Consider the following 24,647-nt stretch of genomic DNA (forward strand, 5'->3'; position numbering starts at 1 on the left):
AAAATTTTAATGTGAATTTTATAGATTCTATAAACTTTATTTTTTTCCACTATATGCAACTGAAACATTAAAGTTGTGATTGTTTTTAAATTTTTCTTTTTCTAATTTTAAAAAATTAATTATTTTTAATTTCACCTTTTAGTTATTATAGAATATTATTATTATAAAAAAAACCTTTTTCTCCTTCATGGGATTTTCCCTGCCCTGTGACGGGTACTGGGCCCAAGTGTATGGAGTGGTTGCTTTGACGGGTTAATATTATAATTATTATTGCAATTTTGAGAGTTTTTAAAACTGAAGATCAACAAGGTACAAAACCAAAAAAAAAACTTAAATTTTTCAATTTTATAATAATAAGCTGTATTACTTCTGAGGGCTCCAAGGTATTGGAGGAATTTTCTCCATATCAGGAAATACCAAGTTAATAGGGCTGAGGCTATCTAAAGCAAAATGCATTTCACAAATAGGTAGTCTGTTCAGCTGGAACTGTACCTACAACAAGAATAAGAAACACACTGTCAGCAAATTAAGATAATAATGAATAGTCTAATATATTATGTTTTTATCTGAAAAAACCAATCACTGCATACAAACTTGCATCTCTTATAGAATTACTAATATAGTTTAGATAATATTCATCTACTTTTGGTACCTTAATGTTTAATGGCCAGACTTGTCTTTTTTTAAACAATTAAAGATCACTGGTTAAAAGGATATGAAAGAACAACGAAACAAATGGCCCTCAGTCCCCAGCAGCTTTCACTCTCCCTCTTACGGCAGTGAGAGGATCAGAGTGGAAGCAGAGGGTGCTAAGAATCTCTGGGTATGACCAGGCTGCCATGCACGGAAACTGAACTTGGCCTGTTATAACGTAAGAACACTCATCAGTGAAGACAGGATATTAGAGCTGGAAAAGGAATTAGAAAATGTGAATTGGAATATCATCGGTTTGGGTGAAACAAGAAGAAGAAATCAATCACTTATAAGTTTATCAAGTGGAAATCTGCTGTACACCAATGGAAACAGTGAAAGGAGTGAAGGTGGAGTTGGGTTTCTGGTCCATAAAGATTTTAAAAACAACATTTTGGAATTCAAAAGTACATCACCAAGGGTGTCAAGACTAATACTCAAGATTTCTAAGAGGTACAAGCTAAAGATTATAATGATTTATGCACCAACGCCGAGCCATGATGATGAAGAGGTTGAAGAAATGTACACTGAAATTGAGAGTCTTCTAGATGAGCAGAAAACCCACTACACTATTATTATGGGGGACTTCAATGCTAAGGTTGGAAAAAGGCAAAACAGCGCAGAAAGAGGAACTATAGGAAATTTTGGAATTGGTGAAAGAAATAAAAGAGGTGAAAGACTTGTGGAATTTGTAGAATCTCAAGGACTGTCAGTAATGAACACTTTTTTAAGAGAAAAGGGTGAACAGAAAGTGGATATGGAAGAGTCCACATGGATTAACAAATAATGAAATCGACTTCATCCTCACTAACAGAAGATATATTGTGAATGATGTTACTGCTGAGGACCAAGATATCGATGAGGAATATTACAACTTTTTGAAAGTGATAAAGGCCAAGAAACCTATAGGGAAAAAGAAATCCAAAGAAGAAAAAATTAGTCAAGAAACACTTGTCATGATTAACCGAAGACGACAAATGAAAAGCAAGAAAAACACTGACAGGGAGAAAACTGAGAATACCGAGTTATGCAAAGCCATTAGAAAGAGACTCAGAGAGGACATAAGAAGATTTAACACAAGAAAAGTAGAACAGGCATTAAGGGAAAACAAAGGATTTAAATCAGCAGCCACGAGCACTAATACAGAAAGACAAATGATACTGAAACTGAAGAATAGAGATGGGATACTTATAAACAGCAGAGAAGGCATAATTCAAATAGCAGAAGACTACTATAGAGAATTATACAAGGAGCAGGGGAATGATGCCAGCAGTGGGGAAGATGGATTGCAAAGTAGCAACACATACGACATACCCAATATTCTTCCTGATGAGGTAGAACATGCATTGAAGAAAATGAAGAATCAGAAAGCCCAGGGGGAAGATGAAGTTACTGTAGAGTGGTTAAAATTGGGAGGAAGAGACATAACACAAAAACTGGCAAGGCTCTTCACAAAGTGCATTAGAAAAGGAGTGATGCCTAAGCAGTGGAATAATGCAATCACAATTTTGCTGCATAAGAAAGGAGATAAATCAGAAATTGGAAATTATAGACCAATTAAGCTTGTGATCCCACATCTACAAGTTGTTCACAAGGGTCATTACTAACAGATTAGAAAGAATACTTGATGAGAATCAACTGAAAGAGCAAGCTAGCTTTAGGACAGGATTCTCAACTATGGATCACCTTCACGTAATATCACAGCTAAGGGAGAAAGCAAATGAATATAAAACACCATTATGCCTGGCATTTGTGGATTATGAAAAGGCATTTGACTCCATACAGCATAAGGCAATGTTTCGGGCACTGGAAAGACAAGGCATTGATACCCCATATATTTTGATTTTGAAGAAAATATATGAGAGTGCTACATCCTTTATTAGACTAGACAAAGACAGTAGGAAATTTAAAATTGAGAAAGGAGTTCGACAAGGAGACAATATCTCCAAAGCTGTTTACTGCTGTCCTTGAAGAAACTTTCAGAAGATTAGACTGGTCGCAGAAAGGAGTCAATGTGAACTGAGAGTACCTAAACCATTTACGATTTGCAGATGACATGGTGGTCATAAGCCACGATCCCAAAGAATTAGAGGAAAATCTTAATCAGTTATGCAGAGTTAGTAAGGATTTTGGACTAAAGTTGAATATGGCTAAAACAAAAGTAATGATGAACAAGTATGCCACAGAAAGGGAAATAATGATTGAAGGAGCAGTAATTGAAAAGGTGGAGTCATATACTTATCTGGGATAAGTTATTAGCTGTAATAATGATAAATGCCTGGAAGTCAAGAGAAGAATAAATTTTGGATGGATAGCATTCAGGAAATATAGTCACATACTGAAGAGCAATATCCCAGTTTGTCTGAAATGTAAAATAATGAACCAATGCATACTCTCCACCATGACTTATGGAAGTGAAACTTGGGCACTCACCAAAAGAATGGAAGAGAAGCTGAGAACTACACAGCGAAGAATGTAAAGAATCATATTGGGAATCAGACTGTTAGATAAGAAGAGAAACACATGGATTAGGCAACAAACTCAAGTAAAGGACATTCTTATGAAAACTAAAGAACTAAAATGGTCTTGGGCAGGACACATAGCTCGAAGACATGATGACAGATGGACTAAGAAAATAACAGAATGGTATCCAAGAGGAGCTAGAAGAAAACCTGGAAGACAAAGGCGGAGATGGATAGATGAAATTCATGAGTTTGTGGGTAGTAAATGGATGGCCAGTGCTCAAAACAGAAGGAACTGGAAAGTTGCTGGAGAGGCCTTCATCCTGCAGTGGATTGAAAATGGCTGATTATGATGATGATGGTTAAAAGGAACATATTAGTTAGAGGCATATATCCAAGAAAGCAAGCTTATAGCATCAGCCAAAAAATAAATAAATAAATAAAAAACCTTCTCATTTCACCAATCCATTCACTCCAAATGCTTGGCTAATTCTGCCTTGAACTTATTTAAATTTTCGACCACAACGCCAGATGGAAGTTTGCCCTAACTATCAACCACCCGCTGGCTAAAGGCAAATTTCCGCACATCTATTCTACAATTGTCTTTCCTCAATTTGAATCTATGTCCTCTCAGATGAGTAATCTGAGCAAGAGGAAGAATCCCATCATTACTGAGCTTGTTCAAACCATTCACAGGTGTCTAATCTCTAGATGTTGCAATTTACTGAACTTCTTGGGAAGAGCAATCCTTGTTTCCACTCAATCTCGTAGCACTTCTCTATACCAACTCCAGCAGCTCTACATCCTTCCTAAAATGAGGCCTCCAGACCTGTATACAGTATTCAATATCATTGACAAGACACCATGAGCTACTCTTGCAGGCTGTCTGGACTGCACAGAAAACTTCATATCTGACTGCACAATTACTGCCAGGTCCTTTTCATTCTGCACTGCCTTGATATATATCAGGGTTAATGTCTAAATTTCCAGACAATACAAAGTTTGGCAGGGTTGTTAATGACAGTAATGATAGTATAGTACTGTAACAGGATATAGAAAAGTTGAGCAGATGGGCTGAGATGTGGCAACTGAAGTTTAATATTGACAAATGTAAAGTATACATATGGGTAGCAGTATACTTTACATTTGTCAATATTAAACTTCAGTTGCCACATCTCAGCCCATCTGCTCAACTTTTCTATATCCTGTTGCAGTACTATACTATCATTACTGTCATTAACAACCCTGCCAAACTTTGTATTGTCTGGAAATTTAGACATTAACCCTGACATACCTTCATCAATATTACTGATAAATACAGAAAACAACACTGGGCCCAACACCGAACCTTGAAGGACTCCACTAATAATTATAGTCCACGAAGAGCATTGTCCATTTATTAGCGCTCTCTGTCTTCTCCCAATCAACCATCCTTTTATCCATTGTAGCAACCTGCCCTTCAGGCCATACTGTTCCAAATTGTACAGTAATCTTTCATGTGCAAAATTATCAAAAGCTTTAATAAAATCCAAGTATATGATATCAAAGTTGTTTTTTGCATCCTCTTCCTTTGTGATCACATCATAGTAATCAATCAAATTTGTCAATCAAGGCTTTCTCTTAACAAATCCATGCTGTATCTGAACTATTACTGCAGTCTTGCCTAGGTGATCCAGCATCGCTTCTTTAACCAGTGACTCCATTATTTTCCCTGGAACAGAAGTTAAACTAACAGGTCTGTAATTAGTTGTATCACTCTTTGAACCCCCTTTGTGAATAGGGCACACATTAGCATATCTTCAGTCCATGGAGACCTCCCCTGAGTCCAAGGAAATCTTCATAATTATGGTTTCATTACATTCTTTGCTGCCTCCTTTAATATAACTGGATAGATCACATCCAGCCCAGGTGACTTTTTTATGTTCAATTTCAACAATTTCTTCTCCGCTTTGCTCTCAGTTATTACAAAATCATTTAGCTCTCTGTAGAGCTTGAAAAGATTCTAGCCTCCACTTCCCTACAGATTTCCGCATGAATGAAAGTAGATGCAAAATACTTATTCAGTTTGTCAGCTACTTAAGCAGGTTCATCAACAATCAAACTGCCGATATCAAGTGGACCAACCTGATTAATCCCCATCCTTCTAGAGGTTACATAAGTAAAGTAGTCTTTGCTGTTTTTCTTTGCATCCTTTGCCAAAGGTTTCTCGTAATCTGCCTTCGCGTGCCTAACCTCCTTTGTGACTTGATTACAGACCAGCTTTTATCTACTTCTACCTTTATGTAGGCTTCTTCTTCTTCTGATATCTGCAAATTCCTAATGCATGAGTCATCACTGCTGATAATCAGATCAAGAGTATTACTGCCTCTGGTTGCCTCTCGAACATACTGCTGTAGTAGAAAACAATCATCCAATAAATCCATACCTGTCTTGTTAGCGTGTGAGCAACCAATCCACAAGTTCCACTCAATAACTGGAAATTTAAAATACCCCATTATAAGACAATCTGATTTACTGGCCCACTCTATTTCTCTGTACAACTGCTCATTATACTCATCAGATTCATTAGGCCTATAACAGACTCCTACTCTCATTTTTGCTTTCCGAGTGCTTATGTTACACAAACTGACTCAACATTGAACTGTCCGTCTGTGTAAAATGGATGCACTTCCTTAACTTTTATGCATTTCTTAACTAACAGCATAACTCCTCTTCCCTTCCTATCCTGTTTATCTTTTCTGTACACATTGTACTCCCCAAATTCCAATTCTGCATTCCTTATCTTTGTGTGACACCACATCTCAGATATCTCAACAATATCCACATTTGATGTCTTCACCAGCAGCTCAAATTTATTTACTATATCCTAGCATTGGTGTACATGCACCTATTCTTACCCTTAGTTATCATAAAACATACCATGTATTTACTTGTTTCATGATAAATCCCAGCAGTTCTTAAAATCCCTAGCACCTTGCTTACCAGGCTGCTGTTTGTTTGTTTGTTTGTTTGTTATTTGGTTTTTAGGAACATTAGCAACTAAGGCCATATTGCTCCGGGGATATGCAGTGGTCATTCCCTAACCTTTCCGCAGCCTCCGTATTTGGTGGTCATGGGCTCAAACCCCGATCTAATCAAGAAGTGTGTGCTACACACTGTTGCTCCTGCCCACCTGGCTACGGAGGTGCCACCAGGCTGCTACTCATTCCAATAGCAGTGCAAGAATCACTTTCAGCTCTATCTGCAGCTACTGTTAATCTATTAGTCTGTGAATTCCCCCAAGCTAGCAGTTTTCTGACTCACCTAATACTGCCTCGATAGCATCAGCAAATATTCTTGCACCCTTTCTATTTATATACATTTAAATATAAAGGGTGCAAGAATATTTGCACCTTTTCTATTTAAATGTATCCCATCCTTGTAGAAACAATCTCTCCTATTAACAAGCACAGACCAGGCCAAAAAAAGTTCTAGCCCATGATCCTTTCACAATCGCTCTACAGCCGAACTGATTGACAAGGCTCTCATCATATACTCCCTCCTATCCTGGCTGGGCAAAATAGCAGACAATTTTAAATTTAGCCTTTTAACTCAAATTCTTTTTCAACATTGACCTATACTTGCTAAGTAAGTGTGCAGATCTCCTACTCAATGTCATTAGTGCCAACATGTTCAACAGTATTAATTTTATGCCCTTAAAAGATGATATCTCCCCTACAATGTCATCTGCTATTTCCCCTGACAGACATATTGAAATGTTACACTACTATGCATAACAATGCTAAGTACACTGAAATTTAAACGGAATCTGCAAGCCTTTACTCAGAATAATGACTGCAGAAATTTAAAGTTTCCTGGTCAAACCAAGCATGGAGAACAAGCAAATTTACGGAAAGCAAAATGTGTCAATTCAAGTTGGAAAACTAGGAGAGCTGGAAAATGTCTGGTTTCCCTGCAACCAGCCTTTATTAATATTATTTGAATAAATACATGAAATAAAATAGTTTCCCAAGAATATTACAGGGTATAATAATTCAACATTCCATTCAGAGAACTATCAAAAAAAGAGAAAGAAAATAGACTGGTACCGATAAATTCTCAAAAGGGGAAAAAAAAAAAACCAAGTACAGGTAGTTCCTGCTTTACAAGTTCTTTTTTTCAAATATCAAGTATCAACAGAATCGAAAATATGGTGAAGGTAAAGAAAGTCAACATGAGAACCACAGGAAACTTACCAGGCAAACGCATTTCCTGCTACCACATTCGTCTCATGTCATTATCACTATTAAAAGCAGTTTATTAGAGTTTATGAGTGTAATGCCTTCACTGCTCAAATTTACTTACGGGTACACCCTCCACACTGCTTCAGTTGGGGAGGGTGTACCACGCTGTTTTAAAATAGGAAAACCACTTCTACAGATGGTGCATGTTATTGGTGGTGGCAGTAGAAGTCATTTTCCTATTTTAAAACAGTGGGAAGGGTGGATAAACACACTGAAACTGAGGCAGTCTGGAGGGTGTACCCAAACTAAATTTCAACCCATTCTTGAACTCCAATAATCTTCTTTTAATAATGAGAAAAAAACTAATCAATACATTGTTATCGAATTCTACTACCACTACTAATCCAAGAATGCAGGGAGAAACTGCAGTAGCAGGAACGAGTTTGCCCGGTAAGTTTCCCAAAATTTCCTCTGGTTCTCGTGTTGCCTTTCTTAACCTTAGCCATGAACATTAATTGCAATAAACAAATGTTAAACATTCATAAATATGGCATTTCAAACCATGCATATAGCTATACAATACACTACTATTGCTTGTGTGTTTATTTGTTCAAGCAGAGATAAGGAGAAAGGTCCAACTCTTAAAGAATTTTGGAAAAAATTCCAAATTTTAGGTGCAATCAAAATAATAAAACGAACTTGGGACAAAATTACACAGAAGAACACGTTGTTTGGAATAAACTCTGTAATGGTTTTATGATGATAATTTTGAAGGATTTCAAGAACCAGCAGAGATCGTACAAAATAAAATAGGAACGGTCATTAATTAATATTGCTAACCAATTACAGCTTGGGGTTTCTACAACTAAACGTCACTGATCTGCTTCAAACACACAATGGAGAGCTCAAAAATCAAGACCACCCTGAAATGGCAAAGTGTGAAGAAGCTGAGGAAAAGAAGATTTAATAGATGAAACTCCTGTTTGTTCCTTTATTCTCAAGGAATTTGAAGCTTTTCAACACAGAAAAAGCAATTGAGATTTTCAAGTAACAAGATTCAAATTTCGAGCACACTATTAAAGTCTACAGATTTTTAAAAAAATGCTTATGCATGCTATTGTGAAATTTCTGAAGAAAAGAGAAGACTGTCTTGGAAACACACGACTCTTGAAGCATTTCCGAAGGAGCACGCTGCCTTATGCTTCCAACAAACAGAGTGCCAAGCCAACAATGAGCGAAGAACCATCAATGAGTGTGTATTTAGTCAATGATAATGATGAATTAACATTCTTTAATATTTTAATGACATAAATAATTTTATTATTATAATTTGCTTGATTTTAAAAGCTATGTTTTAATTTCTTTGGATAAATAATCATTGTTTAAGCATAAACTATTGTTTTGTTGACCTTTATTTAACATTACTATGGTCAATTTTCATTGTTCAGAATGCAACCCCTGCTTTCAACATTACATATATGGGGGAAAAAAATTCCTGCTTTACGAGCTCGCACTAGGAAAGAATTAACTCGTAAAGTTGGAAACTAACTGTATACTTATGAGGTCTTCATCTGAGCTTCAAGGTTGATTTTCTGCACTCACATATGTTTTTAGAAAACATTGGTTCCATCAGCAAGGAGCAGAGTGGAAAATTCCATTGAGATGCAACATAACCATGATAATAGCATATTACTGCTGATCTTTAAAAGGGCAGTCTGATATAACACAAAAAGAAAAACTACAAAATGTTCATATCAGCCTAAAACACAAAGAATTCGGGTGAATCTGCATAAATTTGTTCAATTTCATATCAATATTTTTCTGTGTAATTTATTAGTTTAACTGAGTTTTGTTCATTTTATTATAAAAAGTACAATGTTGTTTAGACAAGTAAAATTTACAAAATAACAAAATGTGTGTGTTTTCTTTTTTTCAATTTGTGGAAAATCCATATGATGCAAAAAATGTTTGTAAATTTAGATATCAGCTTAGCAACCTTACAGAATGTAACATATTACAATACAAAATCCATTCTACAACTTAATTCGCAGTTCTTGTTTTAAATAACATTATTAATTTACTTCCCCACCTCGTAAAAATTGCAAAAAAGAAGTATATATATATATATATATTATTTTTGAAAAAAATATTTTTGAGCATGCTCAATGCTGATGGGATTCTTCCTCTTGCTCAGAATAATCACCTGAGAGGGCATAAATTCAAATTGAGGAAAGACAGATGTAGGATAGATGTGAGGAAATTTGCCTTTAGCCAGCGGGTGGTTGGTTGGTGGAACAGACTTCCATCCCTTGTCGTGGAAGTTGATTGCCTAAATAAGTTTAAGGCTCAGCTGGACGGGTATTTCGAACGAACAGAGGGGTGAAGTGGAAGTGGTTATTTTTTATTTATTTATTTTTATTTTATTTTATTTTATTTATTTTATTTTTTTGGCTGATGCTGCATAAGCTTGCTTTCTTGCATCAAATGCCTCTACTAATGCTAATCTGTTGTTGCGGAAGTTGATAGCTTAAATAAATTTAAGACTGAACTAGACAAACGTTTAGAGTGACCGAATGGGTGAAACGGGAAGAATTTTTTTTTTTTTTTTTTTGGCTGATGCTCTATAAAAGTGGTTCTCAAACATTTTAATGTGAAGAGACCCTAAATCCATTATGAAAAATTCCTGGAACCCCCAACACCGGGTGCATGAGCACTGGCAGAATATTTTGTAAGGTGGTGCATGTGGAAGGGCAATGAAGGAATTTTTTTTTTGAAAAATGCATGAAAAAAAGTTTGGCTTTTGGTACAGGATTTTTAAACAAAATTTTTTTTTATTTAAAAATTGGCCTCATACCGCATTTTATGCACAATTTCCATATCTCTAAGAATAATAAACTATGAAAAAATCTAAAATATGGAAATAATATTCAATTGTTTTTTCATACTTATTTTAATGTTTTTAGAACAAAAAGTACATTTTATAATTTATATCCAGAAACCAAAATAATACAAAATTTAAAAAAAAAAAAAAAAACACAAAATTATATTGAAATTTTATTAATTTTAAGAAAAAATGCTTATTACAATAAAAATATATTCTTAAAAAGAGAACAAAACACAACACGATTAATGTGAATCATGTGCTTGATGTGATTTACATAGTTAATTTATATTAAGACACATAATCGCATTTCATTTTCAGCTGAATTTCCCTCTTTTTAGTTTTGATATTAACAAGCATAGAAAACACGAGTTCGCACAAGTACGAGGTAGAAAATTGCACCAAAACTTGAAGTGCGCTGGCCTATGTTGGGATATTCCTTCATAATTAACATCCAAAAGGATTCGAGTGAAATTGCAGAGTATTTTAATCGCAACGTACGGTCACCACAAATTTGTATTAATTCCTCTTCTTCTTTAAGTCTTAACTCCATTTTATTACATGTCAATTCGACAAATGGATTTTGTATCCAGTCAAAACTGTCAATAGATATATCAGGAAAATAATGACAAATCTGTTCTTCTAGTGATGTTAAGTGTTCAGAAATTAACTTCTTTATATTTTTATTTTTTGTTGCAACTGTCTGTGAAAACATTTCCATGCTGGCTTTGTTAACTTTAATTTTCCAAAATTTTACCCTACTTTAAAAGTGGCAATTTTATCAGATTTTAATATATTTTCATCTCTTCCTTGCATATTGGAGTTTACATTATTCAGTTGTTCAAATATATCTGTTATTATAAGCAAATTTTGTACACCAAAAATAATTTTTCAACAATTGACAAAATTCATGCTTGTTTTCTTGTTCAAAAAAGTGAGAAGTTATACTTTTAATTCGTAAACACGACTCAATACTTGTCCTTTGGACAGCCATCTGACATCAGTATGAAAAAGAAGGTTCAAATGCACAGATCCAAGTTCTTCACACAGTTTTGCAAATAACCGTGATTTGAGAGGCCTGCTCTTAATATAATTAACCATCTTAATTATTTCATTCAAGACAGTTAGTAATTCCTCTCCTAGTGTTTTTGCGATTAAAGCTTGTCGATGTAAAAAACAATGAGCAGATATCATATTCTTATTTTCTTTTGTGGCTAGATAGAACACCCTTTAATGACCCGACCATGGATGGTGTCCCATCTCTGCATATTCCCACACATGATTCATCTATAGATTTTAAATATTCATTTAAAACGTTAAAAACATCTTTACCTGTCGTGGTTTGTTCTAATTCTTTGCAACATAAAAATTGTTCTATTATTTTATCATTTTCAATAATACAAACAAATGCCAGTAGTTGAGCTTTACCTCCAATATCTGTAGATTCATCTACAGTCAGTCCTCGTATAACACGTGTTTGCATTACACGAATTCGATCATACACGATTTATAAATAGGGGAACGTTATCTTATATAACACGAACCGAATTCGCTTATACACGATTCGCCTTTGTGTTTACAAGAAATGGCAGTCGAATGCGGGTGGCGCCTCTGTAGCCAGGTGGGAAGAGGCAGCAGTGCGTAACGCACGCTTCTTGATTAGACCGGGGTTCGATCCCGTCACCACCAAATACGGGGATGCGGAAAGATCAGGGAATGATCACCGCATATTCCCGGAGCAATATGGCCTTAGTTGCTAATGCTCCTAAAAACCAAATAACAAACAACAAACAGTCGAATGCGGAATCACTCCAAATGAACGCAACACGATAGGAACGAAGAAGATTCTGAAAATGTATTTATGTGTTTTATATCAGTGAAGGGGAAACACATTTCGCCATAATAACGTAAAAACCAACACAATTCCAGCTATCGATATAATCGCAAATGCAATTAGATGGAGTTTACTACCAGTTTATAACAGATTCCACTAGCAGAAACGCAACTGGAAATTGTTTTTATTGTTTTATGGTAGTAACCCCCAGAAATGTGCTTTAGTAAAATGTGAGGTGTTAATAGTGTATCTCGGCCTTTACGGTGTTGTTTATTCAGTTGCTACACGCGCGCAGCTTTGTTTCTGTGTATCAAGCGTGCCACCTCGTTTGTAATTGTGCTTTATTCCCTAAAAATTAGTAAAATACTTAAAAGGTGTGAAAAGGAAGCGTCCTGGCTAAGACACTGCAGATTCAGAGAGAAAAAAAAAGAAGCAATATCGATAAACAGAGGCGGACTGGGTCAAAAATTCTTACCCGGGAAAATTTATAGTGGCCTCATACTACGGTTTATGGAGAAAATCACACCGGCCTCCGGCCCACCGTGGTTTCCCCCGTAAGGCTTATGGCCAGTCCGCTTCTGTCGATAGAGAAAAAATATGAAATTGTGAAACGCTTTGAGCGAAATGAAAGACCATGTGATATTGCACGTGCTACAGACCTAAATGAAGCAACGCGGAGAATTACAAAGAATGCGGAGAAAATAAAAACAACTTTCATAGCGGGAACAACTCAAAGTGTAATTAAAATCCATTAGATTAAGACACAAAGAATTGGAAGAGATGGAACGGCTGTCATCTTTTTGGTTAGAAAATCAAACAAAAAACAAGTTTGCTTACGATAGAAGCAAAAACATCAGCAATATTTTATTACGACTTACGTATTATAATTTATACTTACGTATTATAAAATACGTAAGTATTTTATTACGACTATTTTATTTAATATAATAAATTTTTTACGAATAAAATACGTATTTTATCCGTAAAAAATACTTTTTTAGTATTAAAAAATACTAAAAATACTTTATTATAATATAATATTATTTTTATTACGTATTTTAATCGATTAAAATTACCCGATTATTTATTGTGTTTTGTAATGTTTTGGTTCCAAATGTGTGTTCAATCTTGGGTGGTCGGCACCTAACCCTACTTTTCCCATAGGGCCTGTTGTTTATATTGCACGATTTTGCATTGCACGAGGGTTTCTAGGAACGCAACTATCGTGCTATACGAGGACAGACTGTACTTGTAATGCAAATATAGGAGATTCTTTAATTTTAGAAGAAACAATTTTTTCAATATTATCTGACATATCACAAATACGTCTGCGAATTGTATCATCAGACAAAGGAATTTTCTTTAATTTTTTTTCTTCTATCCCAAACATTGTTTTACAAATTACTGCACAGGTGGGGGGAATTAGTTTCTCTGCAATAGTATGTGGTTTCATTTCTTGAAAGACAAGAAATGAAAGACGGATTATGAAAGACAAGTTTGTATGCACTGTCCTTACCTGTGGCCTTTAGGCAACTTAGGTAATTAGAAAGGCCAAATTAAGGATGAAAGGGATTACCATATGACAATGTTAGTGGTCTACCTAAAACCTAAGCACTCACATACTGAAAAGTGGCGCTAGTCAATATGCTTTCCATAGCTGCACAGCCAGTCAGAGGATTCCTGACAAGGATAATAGCCTCTGGTCAACCTGTGTTGATTAAGGATAGTTCCCCCTTTACTCTGATAAACAGGCATATGTTTTTCAGAAAAGTGACTGATCGACGTCTTCCAGTAAATTTCTCCTGCCTATGTTTACACGGTCCCAGTAGCTGAATAACCATGCGATTGCGACATTTTGCACAGTATTCAAAGAACTAGTGACAGTAGCAATGTAGAGGGTGAAAGAACGACTGAGGCAACTAAGAGATTGCATAAACTTTATGAAGATAAAATGTTGGCAGATTTTGAAACTTTGTCGAGGCTTTCACTGTGTAGAAAATGTTCTAAAATATAATGGCATACAGGTAATAATAATAATAATAATAATAAAAAACTATGCATTAAATTTATTTATTTTATTAATTTAAAATATCATGCCCCAGAGTAGAGCAGCAAAGCAACAGGCACAAAGTGGCAGTAGTGCTGTGACTTGGGGGAGAACTGAGGGGAGGGGGGACAATTCTCCAAAGCATCACAGCCTAAAAAAATGTGCAATTTGTGAAATGTTTGCCGAACTCTCTGGAATAGAACATGATCTAGCCAAGGAGGATGTCTTTGTGTGTGCCAGGTGCAGAGAGTGCCTAGAAATTAGGCGTCAACTCAGCATTCTAATGGGCATCTATGAGAGCTTGAGGTGTAGGGAAGGTGCCCTAGAAGAAATTAACATGAGGGGCCCGTCAAGCTCTCAGCTGCCCAACTCAATGCCAGAGCTCACTATTGTGCATCAGACAAAACAGCAGCAAGCTGCAAGGCAGAATGCGCTAGTTCCAAAGGAAATAGTTATTGTTGGTGACTCTATTGTCAGGGAGACGAGTAATATATTGTGTAAAAAGGATAGATGGAATAGGACCAGGGGCATGTCTGCCAGGGGCAAAAGTTGATAATGTTGTGAAACATATATCATCTTTTAAGGGCAAAAAGGGTGATATTGTTGTACACGTTGGTAACAATGACATTAAAAGTAGGAGATCTGCATAATTACTTAACAAGTATGAATGTTACAAAAAAAAAGTCTTGAGTTAGGGTTAAATTTGAAAGTGACTGCAATTCAGCCCAGACACGATAGGAGGGAGTACATTATAAGAGCCTTGTCAATCAATTCGGCCCTGGAGGGAATATTCAAGGCTCATGGGATATAATTTTTTTCATTGTGGTCTGTGCTTGTTAACAGGAGAGACTGCTTCTGCAGGGATGGGATACACTTAAATAGAAAGGGAGCAAGAATATTTGCTGATGCTATTGAGGCAGCGTTAGGTAGGTCGGAAAACTCCTAGCTTGGGGGAATTCACAGACTAAAAGGTTAAAAGTAGCCACAGGCAGATGTGAAGGTGATTCTTGCACTACTTCTATTAGAATAAGCAGCGGCCTGGAGCGAGGGGTGCTGGTGGTTTCAGGGACTGATGGTAGTCATTGAGAAAAAGGTTGATAATGGGATGTGTTAGGGTAACTAAGAATAAGAATAGGTGCATGTATACCAATGCTAGAAGTATAGTAAATAAATTTGATGAATTTGAAGTGGTAAAGATATCAAAGGCAGATATTGTTGGGATATCAAAGATGTGGTGTCACACAGAATTAGGAATGCAGAATTGGAATTTGGGGAGTACAATGTATACAGAAAGGATAGACAGGATAGGAAGGGAGGAGGGGGTTATGCTGTTAATTAAGAAAAACATAAAATCAAAAGAAGTGCATCCAGTTGATATAGATGAACAGTGCACTATTAAGTTAGTTTGGCTGACATAAGCACTGCGAAAGCAAAAATAAGAGTAGGAGTGTGTTATAGGCATAATGACTCGAATGAGTACAATGAACAATTGTACAGAGAAATAGAGTGGGCTAGTAAATCGAAATGTCTTATAAAGGGGAATTTTAACTTCCCAGATATTGACTGGAGTTGTGGGTTGGTCACTTGCACATTAGTAAGACTTTTGTGGATTTATTGGATGATTGTTTTCTGCAGCAGCATGTTCCAGAGGCAACCAGAGAGGGTAATATTCTTGATCTAGTTATCAGCAGTGATCATTCGTGTATTAAGAATTTGCAGATAAAGGAACCACTAGGTGGCAGTGATCACAGTGTACTGATGTGGGATTTACTTAAAGATATAATTACCATCAGGGATGGAGAAGTTGGAGAAGACAGAGGATAGCAATCAATGGCGCTGCTCTTCGTGGACTAATGTTATTAGTGGAGTCCCACAGGGTTCAGTGTTGGGTCCACTGTTGTTTTGTATATTTATCAATGATATTGTTGAAGGTATATCAGGCTTAGTGCTGAAGTTTGCAGATGATATAAAGGTTGGTAGGGTTGTTAATGACAGTAATGGCAGTATGCTACTGCAACAGGATCTAGAAAATTTGGGAAGATGGGCTGAGAAGTGGCAACTGAAGTTCAACATTTATAAATGCAAAGTACTCCATATGGGTAGAAGTAACCACTACTTCTACTGCGTATGGGTAGAAGTAAGTTGGTATGTTCCTCTGTGGTTACAGAGGAACATACCAACTGTGTGGTACTAAACGTAGGGTGGTAGAAAATGAAAAAGACCTGGGAGCGATTGTGCAGTCAGATATGAAGTTTTCTGATTAATGCAGACAGGCTGTAAGAGCAGATCATGGGGTTTTGTCAATGATATACAGGAATTTTGCTAGCAGGAAAAGGAGGTGATTGTCCCTCTGGATAAGGCAATGATCAGGCCACGCCTTGAGTACTGCATACAGGTCTGGGGACCTCATTTTAGAAAGGATGTAGATTTGCTTGAGCGTGTACAGAGAAGGGCAGCAAGATTGGTGAGGAGGAATGAAGGAATTCTCTTACCAAGAGAGGCTTAAGTTCTGCAAATTGCAGCGACTGGAGACTAGGCACCTGTGAGGTGATCTGATTGAGTTGTATAAGGTGTTGAATGGGTTGAGCACGCTGAATTCTGATGGGATTCTTTCACTTGTTCAGATTACGAACCTAATGGGGCATAAATTCAAATTGAGAAAAGACAGTTGTAGAATAGATATGCGGGAATTAACCACCCACTGGTGGTTAATTGCTGGAACAAACTTCCATCTGCCGTTGTGGAAGTTCATAGGTTAAATAAATTTGAGGAGGAACTGGACAAACATTTAGAGGGAATGGTTGTGTGAATTTTTTTTTTTTTTTTTTGGCTGATACTACATAAGCACATACGCTTGCTTTCTTGCATCACATGCCACAATTATTACTACTATTACTATGATGTTGTTGTTATTTGGTTTTTAGGAGCATTAGCAACTAAGGCCATATTGCTCCAGGATATGTGGTGGTCATTTCCTGACCTTTCCTCGTCCTCCGTATTTGGTGGTGACGGGCTCGAACCCCGGTCTAATCAAGAAGCGTGTGCTACGCACTGCTGCTCCTTCCCACCTGGCTACGGAGGCGCCCTCTATTACTATGATAAAATTTCAATGAAACCTTATCCATTTGCAGCACCTACAGAAGTCTATATCTTCACTAAGGAAGCCTAGCACCAAAATGTATAAATTGGTTTTTTTAATAAGCTTCAATTAATATCTTAATTGTTAAAAATGATAAATTTAATGAGATTTATTATTTTTTTTATATTTATATTTTTTTATAAACAATCCCTTCCAAATTATACTATCTTTTTTGAAGAAATTAGAAATTAATTTTCTTTTGAGTAAAGGTCCTGTATTGTGCTGCCCCTTCATTCTTCATGCTGTAATGTTCATTTCATTTGCATTTAATGTTTCCTTTTAAATCAATGTATTTACAAAGTGATTTATAAAACCGCTGTGAAAGAAATTTGGAATTATATCAATAAATTCTCATTAAGAAGAGAATTCTGCTCATCATAAATAAAACATACATATATATGTTTCATGTTTGTAAGGTGTATATAAAATAGAAGGCAGTCCAAATGATATATGATCTAAATTAGTGAGATTTACTGTATATGTATATCCAATTTTGCACCATGACTGTTATAAACACTATGAATCTATAAATGTCAATGCAGGAAGAATTTCATACAATTTGTATGATCAATTGTATCACAATTTGTACCTTATAGAAGTTCTGATGCGTGGATACAGATGTAGCTTGAGGGCTTCATTAGAATCAGGGATAAATGAAAAAGTGCCAATATATCAACAATCAATAAAGGCAGTTCAAAGAAAATGTTAGTAACTACAAACTAGTCAGTTTGATTTAAGTGGCAGAAAACTTCATGGGGAGAGGGCAGTGTTAACAATGCAATACAGAGTCATCTATACAAAAATGGTTTTTTCAAGGGAACAAAGTACAATTTTATAAATGTAAAATTTTGTTTAACTAATCTGATAACACTAATAAGAAAACTTATGACATAAATCCAGGAAATAACCCTGACTTTATTTGGACTTCAGCAGAGCATTTGCTACATAAACTGGAACATATTGGGAACACAGATAAAATCCTTATATTAATTCCAGGATAGCTCAGGACAGAAAGCAATAGGGTTAGAAGCGGGATCCCTCAAGAATCAATGCTTGGAATGCTCCTGTTTATGATATTATTAAATGAGAGTAATGAAGGGATACAGGGCACATTTTCAAAATTTGCAAATGTTGGAAAAGTAGCTAATGAAAAAGGGTTTGGAAAGTAGATAATGACTAGCATCAATTTTTCTCCTTCAGAATAAACTGAATGGACTTTCCACAACTAGCAACTAAGTATTAATGGTGTAAAAATGTATGGTTTTACACTTCAGATATAACATACTAAAATAATTTATGCACTTATGGTGATTTAATAACAGTAGAGGAAGAAAGGATTTGAGGGTTACAATACAGGTAGACAGGAGAGAAGGAAGGGCCCATGATGTCTTACCAATGATTTATTTAACTGTACAGTGGGGCCTCAATTTCCAATAAAATCGATATCCTCAGTTGATTTACCTTCCATAAGATCTTTTATTTTAAAGACTGATGATATTTGCAGGAACTGATGGCTTTCCAATATAGCTGGAACAATGCATGGGTGGAAATTTTCAGATCATGGCATGCCGAACATCACTCATATGATTGTTCTCAACCAATTAGTGTCTTTGTTATTATTCAACACAATGTTCCTGCATGTTATTCTTTATCTTCTGCTTACACATTTGTTCAGTGTGTAAGCAGAGTGTACACACATTCTGCTTACACACTGAACAAGTGTGTAAGCAGGGTGTATTTTTGTTAATTATAATTACAGTAATTTAACTGTAGTTATTTTGAATTTATTAATAAAATAAATTTAAATTAAATAACCATGGTTCCTAAAGCATAGTTAAACAAAAGGATATTCTCAAGAGCATTAAAGTTAGTGATGATTCCACATCAGTGCATAAGGGAAGAGACTTTATTGTGGAAATGGAAAGGCTTTTGTTAATATGGTTTAGGGAAAAGCAGATGAAGGGTGACTAGACAGTTTACCTGCAAACATGCTAAGCAGATCTATGAAATCTGAAACTTAAAGCTCCATCAACCAGTGGCAGAGTTGTGCACTTTGAAGACTTTAAAGCCAGCAGAGGCTGGTTCAAGCACTTAAAAACAGGGCAAATACCAAAAGTGTTGAAAGGCAAAAAGAGGCATCCAGTGCTGATAAAGAAGCAGCTGAGGACCTTTAAAATTGAATTCCAAGATTTTCTGTATCAGGAGGGTTATCTTTCCCAGCAAGTTTTTTATGTTGACAGCCCAGCCTCTCCTGGAAGCGAATGCCCAGGAGAACATACATCACTAAGGATGAGGTTAGTTTACTTGAGCATAAGCCTAAGAAAGATAGGCTCACTCTCAGTTGGGTGCCAATGCTCTGGAGATTTTAAGCTGAAGCATTTCTGGTGTATCACTCTAACATCCCCCCCCCCCCAAGAGTATTTAAACCACAAAAAGTCAATGAAGACATGCTGGGAGTATTTTGCTCCAGTAACAAAACGGCCTGGGTTACAAGATATGTCTTCAATGAATGGTCACTTGAAGTTTTCAGTCCTTCAGTGAAGAGTTATCTTGGGAAAAATAAGCTTATTCTGAAGGCACTGCTCTGCTAGATAATGTGCCAGGCCATGATCCTGACTTTGTTCAATCTCTTGAGGCACAATTTGACTTTGTTTAAATCAAATTTTTGCCACCCAACCTCACTCTTCTTCAACCAATAGACCAGCAAGCGAGTGCAAACTTCAAGAAAATACTAAGAAAATGTTTGTTGCTTTGCAGCAACCACTGGTGAAAATGCTGTCACCATCAAAGATTTTTGGAGGCTGAAGTCAACATCCTGAATTGTGTGAGGCTGATCGTAAGTTTTGGAATGATGTTTCCACCAGGATGCTGAAATTCAGCCTGGAAAACCATCTGGCCTTTAATCATCCATAACTTTGACTGATTTGAAGATGATGGTGCTTTAGCAAATGATATTGTCACTCTTGATAAATTAATGGGTCTGTTGGTTGACAAAGATGGAGGACCCTATTGACGCTCATGGGCATGAGCTAATGACAGAGGAGCTACAAGAGTTGGAGAAAATTACAAAGAGTGACTCTGGAGAGGACACCCAAAAAGTGTCAGCTTAAGAGTTGAAGACTCATTTTTTGTTAGGAGCATTTAAGAGAAGTGGTTAAAAAAACATCCTAACGTTGAAAACAATGAACTCGTGATGTGCAAAATGGAAGACAAAGTTATTTCTTACTTCATGTGACTACAAAAAAGTTGTAAAAAACAGTGCACTTTGGACAGTTTCTTTTCCAGTAGCAGCAAAACACAAAAGACTGAAAAGACACCTGATCTATCTATCTGACCACCACTACACCACATTAATTTCATCAGCCCTGCACTTCAAGTCTAAGGTAAATGCTAATATATTGTTTGTTTTTCATTTTAAATTATTTTATAACAATTTATTAAATAATCTTCATAAAACACTCATTTTTAATGTAAAAATCAAGTATAACATGTAAGAAATACCTATCTTATGTATTATTAAGATCACCTGGTAAGGGTTTCGAACGAATTACAGGAAATCAATGTATTATTGGTTTCCACTTACAATATTTTCGTGCCTCCATAGCCAGGTGGTCAGGAGTAGCAGTGCGTAGCACACACTTCTTGATTAGACCAGGGTTTGAGCCCGTGACCACCAAATACGGAGGATGTGGAAAGGTCAGGAAATGACCACCGCATATCCCCAGAGCAATATGGCCTTAGTTGCTAATGCTCCTAAAAACCATATAACAACAACAACAACAACAATATTTTCAAAACACAATGTGTTTTTGGGAACAAATTACCATCAGATGTTGAGGCCCCACTGTATAGTGTTAAAGGTCTTATGGCCCTCGGGATTCCGCCCAACTCTGCAATGATCTTTTGTGAAAAAAAAAAAAAACACTCTGTAAAAGCCAGAACAATGTAGATTAAAATAGACTACACACTTTTTTTCTGATTAGGCTAAGGATGCATAGATACAACAGCCACACTTTGGGTCTTCCCAAGGTGAGGGGCTTCCTCAGCCCAACCAAGGGCTGAGACACACACACGCACGCACGCACGTACGCAGCTGCTCAAAACATAAACAACTTCATTTGCCAGGGAAGTCACAGGGACACAAGGAAACCAGAGATCAGAGTGTGTAGAGAGGGAGTAGGGGCTTATTTCTGAATTTGGATTTAGTCAAGGGTGGGGTTTATCCTTATATGTTTTGGAAGTTCACCGGTACATACTGAACAAGACAGGCAAAGACAGCCATCCCGTATAACCATACATTAATATATGGAACCTCTGGAGTCTAAAAAGATGACCAAACCCCTCTTCTGGGTTTATGTGAGACATACATGAAGCCACGAATCAACATAGATCAGAGGAAGCCCTCGGAAGCAGTAGAGAGGAGGGTTGAAATAATTTAGACAGCACTTGTGGGGAGCTGGAAAATCATCAATATGCCAGGAATATACTACTAGTTCCCAAGAAACATAGATGTTGAGAAAAGAAGATGGCAACATGGCTCCCTCCCCTCCAAGGTTGGCTGGCAAATGAGGGCACTAAGGAGTCTCCTCATGATGAGACAACATGTAAATAATATATACTACTTTAGGCAAACCCCTTCCCCAGTAACACCAGGCTGCAGAAGAGGGAACTAGAGTGAAATTATCTAGTAGAAGAGATTCACCATACATTAAATTTACTGCCTAGCCAGTAATTATAATTATCAACACAAGGGCCCAGGCAACGACCCAGGGTAGAATTAGTCACTGCAGCTTATACAATAGAGGGAATTTCCCCCACAAATAGGAACATGCAGAGACAGTCAGGACTCAAGCACAAGAGACATTCATGCTCCTACACACTCACACATACAGTTACTTCACACACTCACCTGCAGGTTACAGCAGGTACCAGGAGAGGACCAAACCTAGAACTAAGTATGATTCTTTGGACATTATAGATTGGACACATAATACGTGTCTCCAAAGTTTAGATGCACTGTAGGTGCAGTATGGATCATCAGTCAGACCAAGATCACTTAATAGGAAGGTCATATACAGTCCAGTGGCAAACCATTGAAGTGATCTGGGAGACATCATAGGACTGGTTATGAATCTACTTGTCACCTCACCCTTTGTGGACTAATCCCAGTTTTCTTGCCATCAGTTTGGCAACTCTGCTCTGTGGCAATTCTGTTTGGAATCAACTGCAAGATCAAAGGTAATAATGCTCAGATTTTTTGGTGAGCTTGGCTTTTCTGAGTCTACAATTGAGACGTCAAAATACTATTTCCAACTCTGGGGGGGGGGGGTCTGCCAAGAATTGCAGGGCAGGTGGTATTAACCATACAGCAAGCAATTATAACCAGTAAATTGTTTCTTTGTATGCAATTCCTTACTACTGTTGCTCTAGCATGCCAAATCCCAGCCCCATAAGTTATAACTGGAATGAATATTGCTTTAAAAATTAGTGAGAGTGTTTTCTTTTTTGAGTCCCCAGTTGGATCTACTGATTCTGGAGATAATAGCTACATAATTTATTTTTTTTGCTAAATGTTCAATATGAGGATAGAAGAGTAGTTTGTTATCAAACATGACACAACAAGTTAACCTGGCATATCGTCAAATTTGCATGACACAATACTAGAAATGGCTCAATTGAGTGGATTATTCAACAAGGAATCTGGCTTTAGGCATAGTGTAGACTTCTGTTGATGATATTGTGAGTTATAGTATTTAGACAGAAAGGGAACAAAACAGGGAATGTAGTGTGTACAATGTATAGCATTACAATTGCTAAAATTACAAGGTATATTGGCATTAAAAATATAGCTATAAATTAAAGTCTATAAATCAAAATAATCACTATATCAAATAACAATATCTAAAAGGAAGAGTTTGGGGAGAATATCACTAGACAAAAACCAAGTAGTAATTTCTGTCTAGTGATATTCTGTATTATTATATTGCTGTAACACCATGTTTGCTTGTGTTACAGCAATATAACAAACCCAACAAAAAATACTAAAAGCAAACTTAGTTGAAAGTCTGAAGGAACAGGCATCAGATGAGACAAAAGCTGAATTTCATGGTGAACCTTTTATCCTGTAAAAGAATAGAAACTAGCAGAGAAACTTTTGAGGAGTTGGCTACATGCTCGAAATCCAAGATGGTAGAGCCCAATGTATTGAATTCGGGATAGAGAAGTTATAATTTCTTTATGAAAGGAAGTTGTGAGACTATACTTGGAATACTGTGCCCAGGTATGATGACAACACTAAAATAATGGCACTGATCCTTATTGAAAATGTCCAGAAACATTTTCAATAAAACCTGATGCAAACAGATAAAGGGTGCCCATGTAAAGACTTTCAATTATGTGGAGTTAACTGGTAAATAAGTACCTTAATAAGGATCTGATGGAAGTTTATAAAGTTTCAAGTGCGGACTGAAAACTGAATGAAGGTAAAATTTTCGTGGTATCAGAAGTAGGGAATATAAATTCAAACTAACGGGGAGAATTAATAACTAGATTGCAGGAAGTTTCATTTTAGCCAGTAATTACTAATAACTGGAACAAGATGCAAGACTGAGGAAATTCAAAATTTTGCTGTCTTAATAGTAACTATGAGATAAAACTCACACAGTAGATTTTCCTTCTTTTCTTCCCTCAGGCAGCAAGTCTCTTACTTCCTTCTACCATTTAGACAACAACATGAATATAAAATACATTGGCTACACAGGAGAATGTAATGGCAATGTCTTAAACTGACTACTAGTTCCATCAGGCATTAATGTGGCTCATTATTCCAGAGTGCCAATAATTTTTTAATTACCAATTTTTATCCAAAAGAAATATGAAAGCACAACAAGAGAAACAGTCAAACATACCTCAACTAGGAGATCTTTATGGGGCTTAAGGTTAAGTTCCTTAACACACTGCCTGGACAGTCTGAGATAAACAATGTTCTTGCCTTTATCTTCAATTATAGCTTCATAAACCTATTTAAAAATAAAAGGAAGAAATTAACTTACAAGAAGAATTGCACATTTCAAAGTTTAGCTGATTTTAAAATATTTCAATTTAAATTCTAAATGTGTTCCGAGTTCATAGTCCCTAGTACTTTTCTGTCAAAAAAACATATATCTTTGCAAATTGAAAAAAAATAATAAGAAGAAAGTAAAGAAGAAGGCAAAAATTTAAACATTACTTTAAGTTCATCTAAAGTAAAACCAATTTCAACAATCTAGGAAGTGTAATCTTTAATAAGCGTTCCAGAAACCTATTTATTTAATAACCTCATATACTATTTGATAGTGTTACACAAAAACAGGTTTGTTTGAGCACATTTCC

General features: G+C 36.2%; 1 protein-coding gene across 1 annotated transcript in view; it reads right to left on the reverse strand.

The window, feature by feature from the left end:
- The window catches only part of Helz (Helicase with zinc finger), a 509,821-nt gene that overhangs the window by 257,904 nt on the left and 227,270 nt on the right, over positions 1 to 24,647 (reverse strand). The window contains exons 7-8 of the mRNA XM_090378353.1: positions 24,185 to 24,295; positions 368 to 492 (exon numbers count right to left, since the gene is read on the reverse strand). Of these exons, the coding sequence (XP_090234479.1) occupies positions 368 to 492; positions 24,185 to 24,295 (236 nt within the window). The remainder of the gene's footprint in view (positions 1 to 367; positions 493 to 24,184; positions 24,296 to 24,647) is intronic.

Source organism: Mastigoproctus giganteus, chromosome 7 (assembly GCF_048544385.1).
Source record: "Mastigoproctus giganteus isolate SK-2022 chromosome 7, ASM4854438v1, whole genome shotgun sequence".
NCBI classification, from domain to species: domain Eukaryota; kingdom Metazoa; phylum Arthropoda; class Arachnida; order Uropygi; family Thelyphonidae; genus Mastigoproctus; species Mastigoproctus giganteus.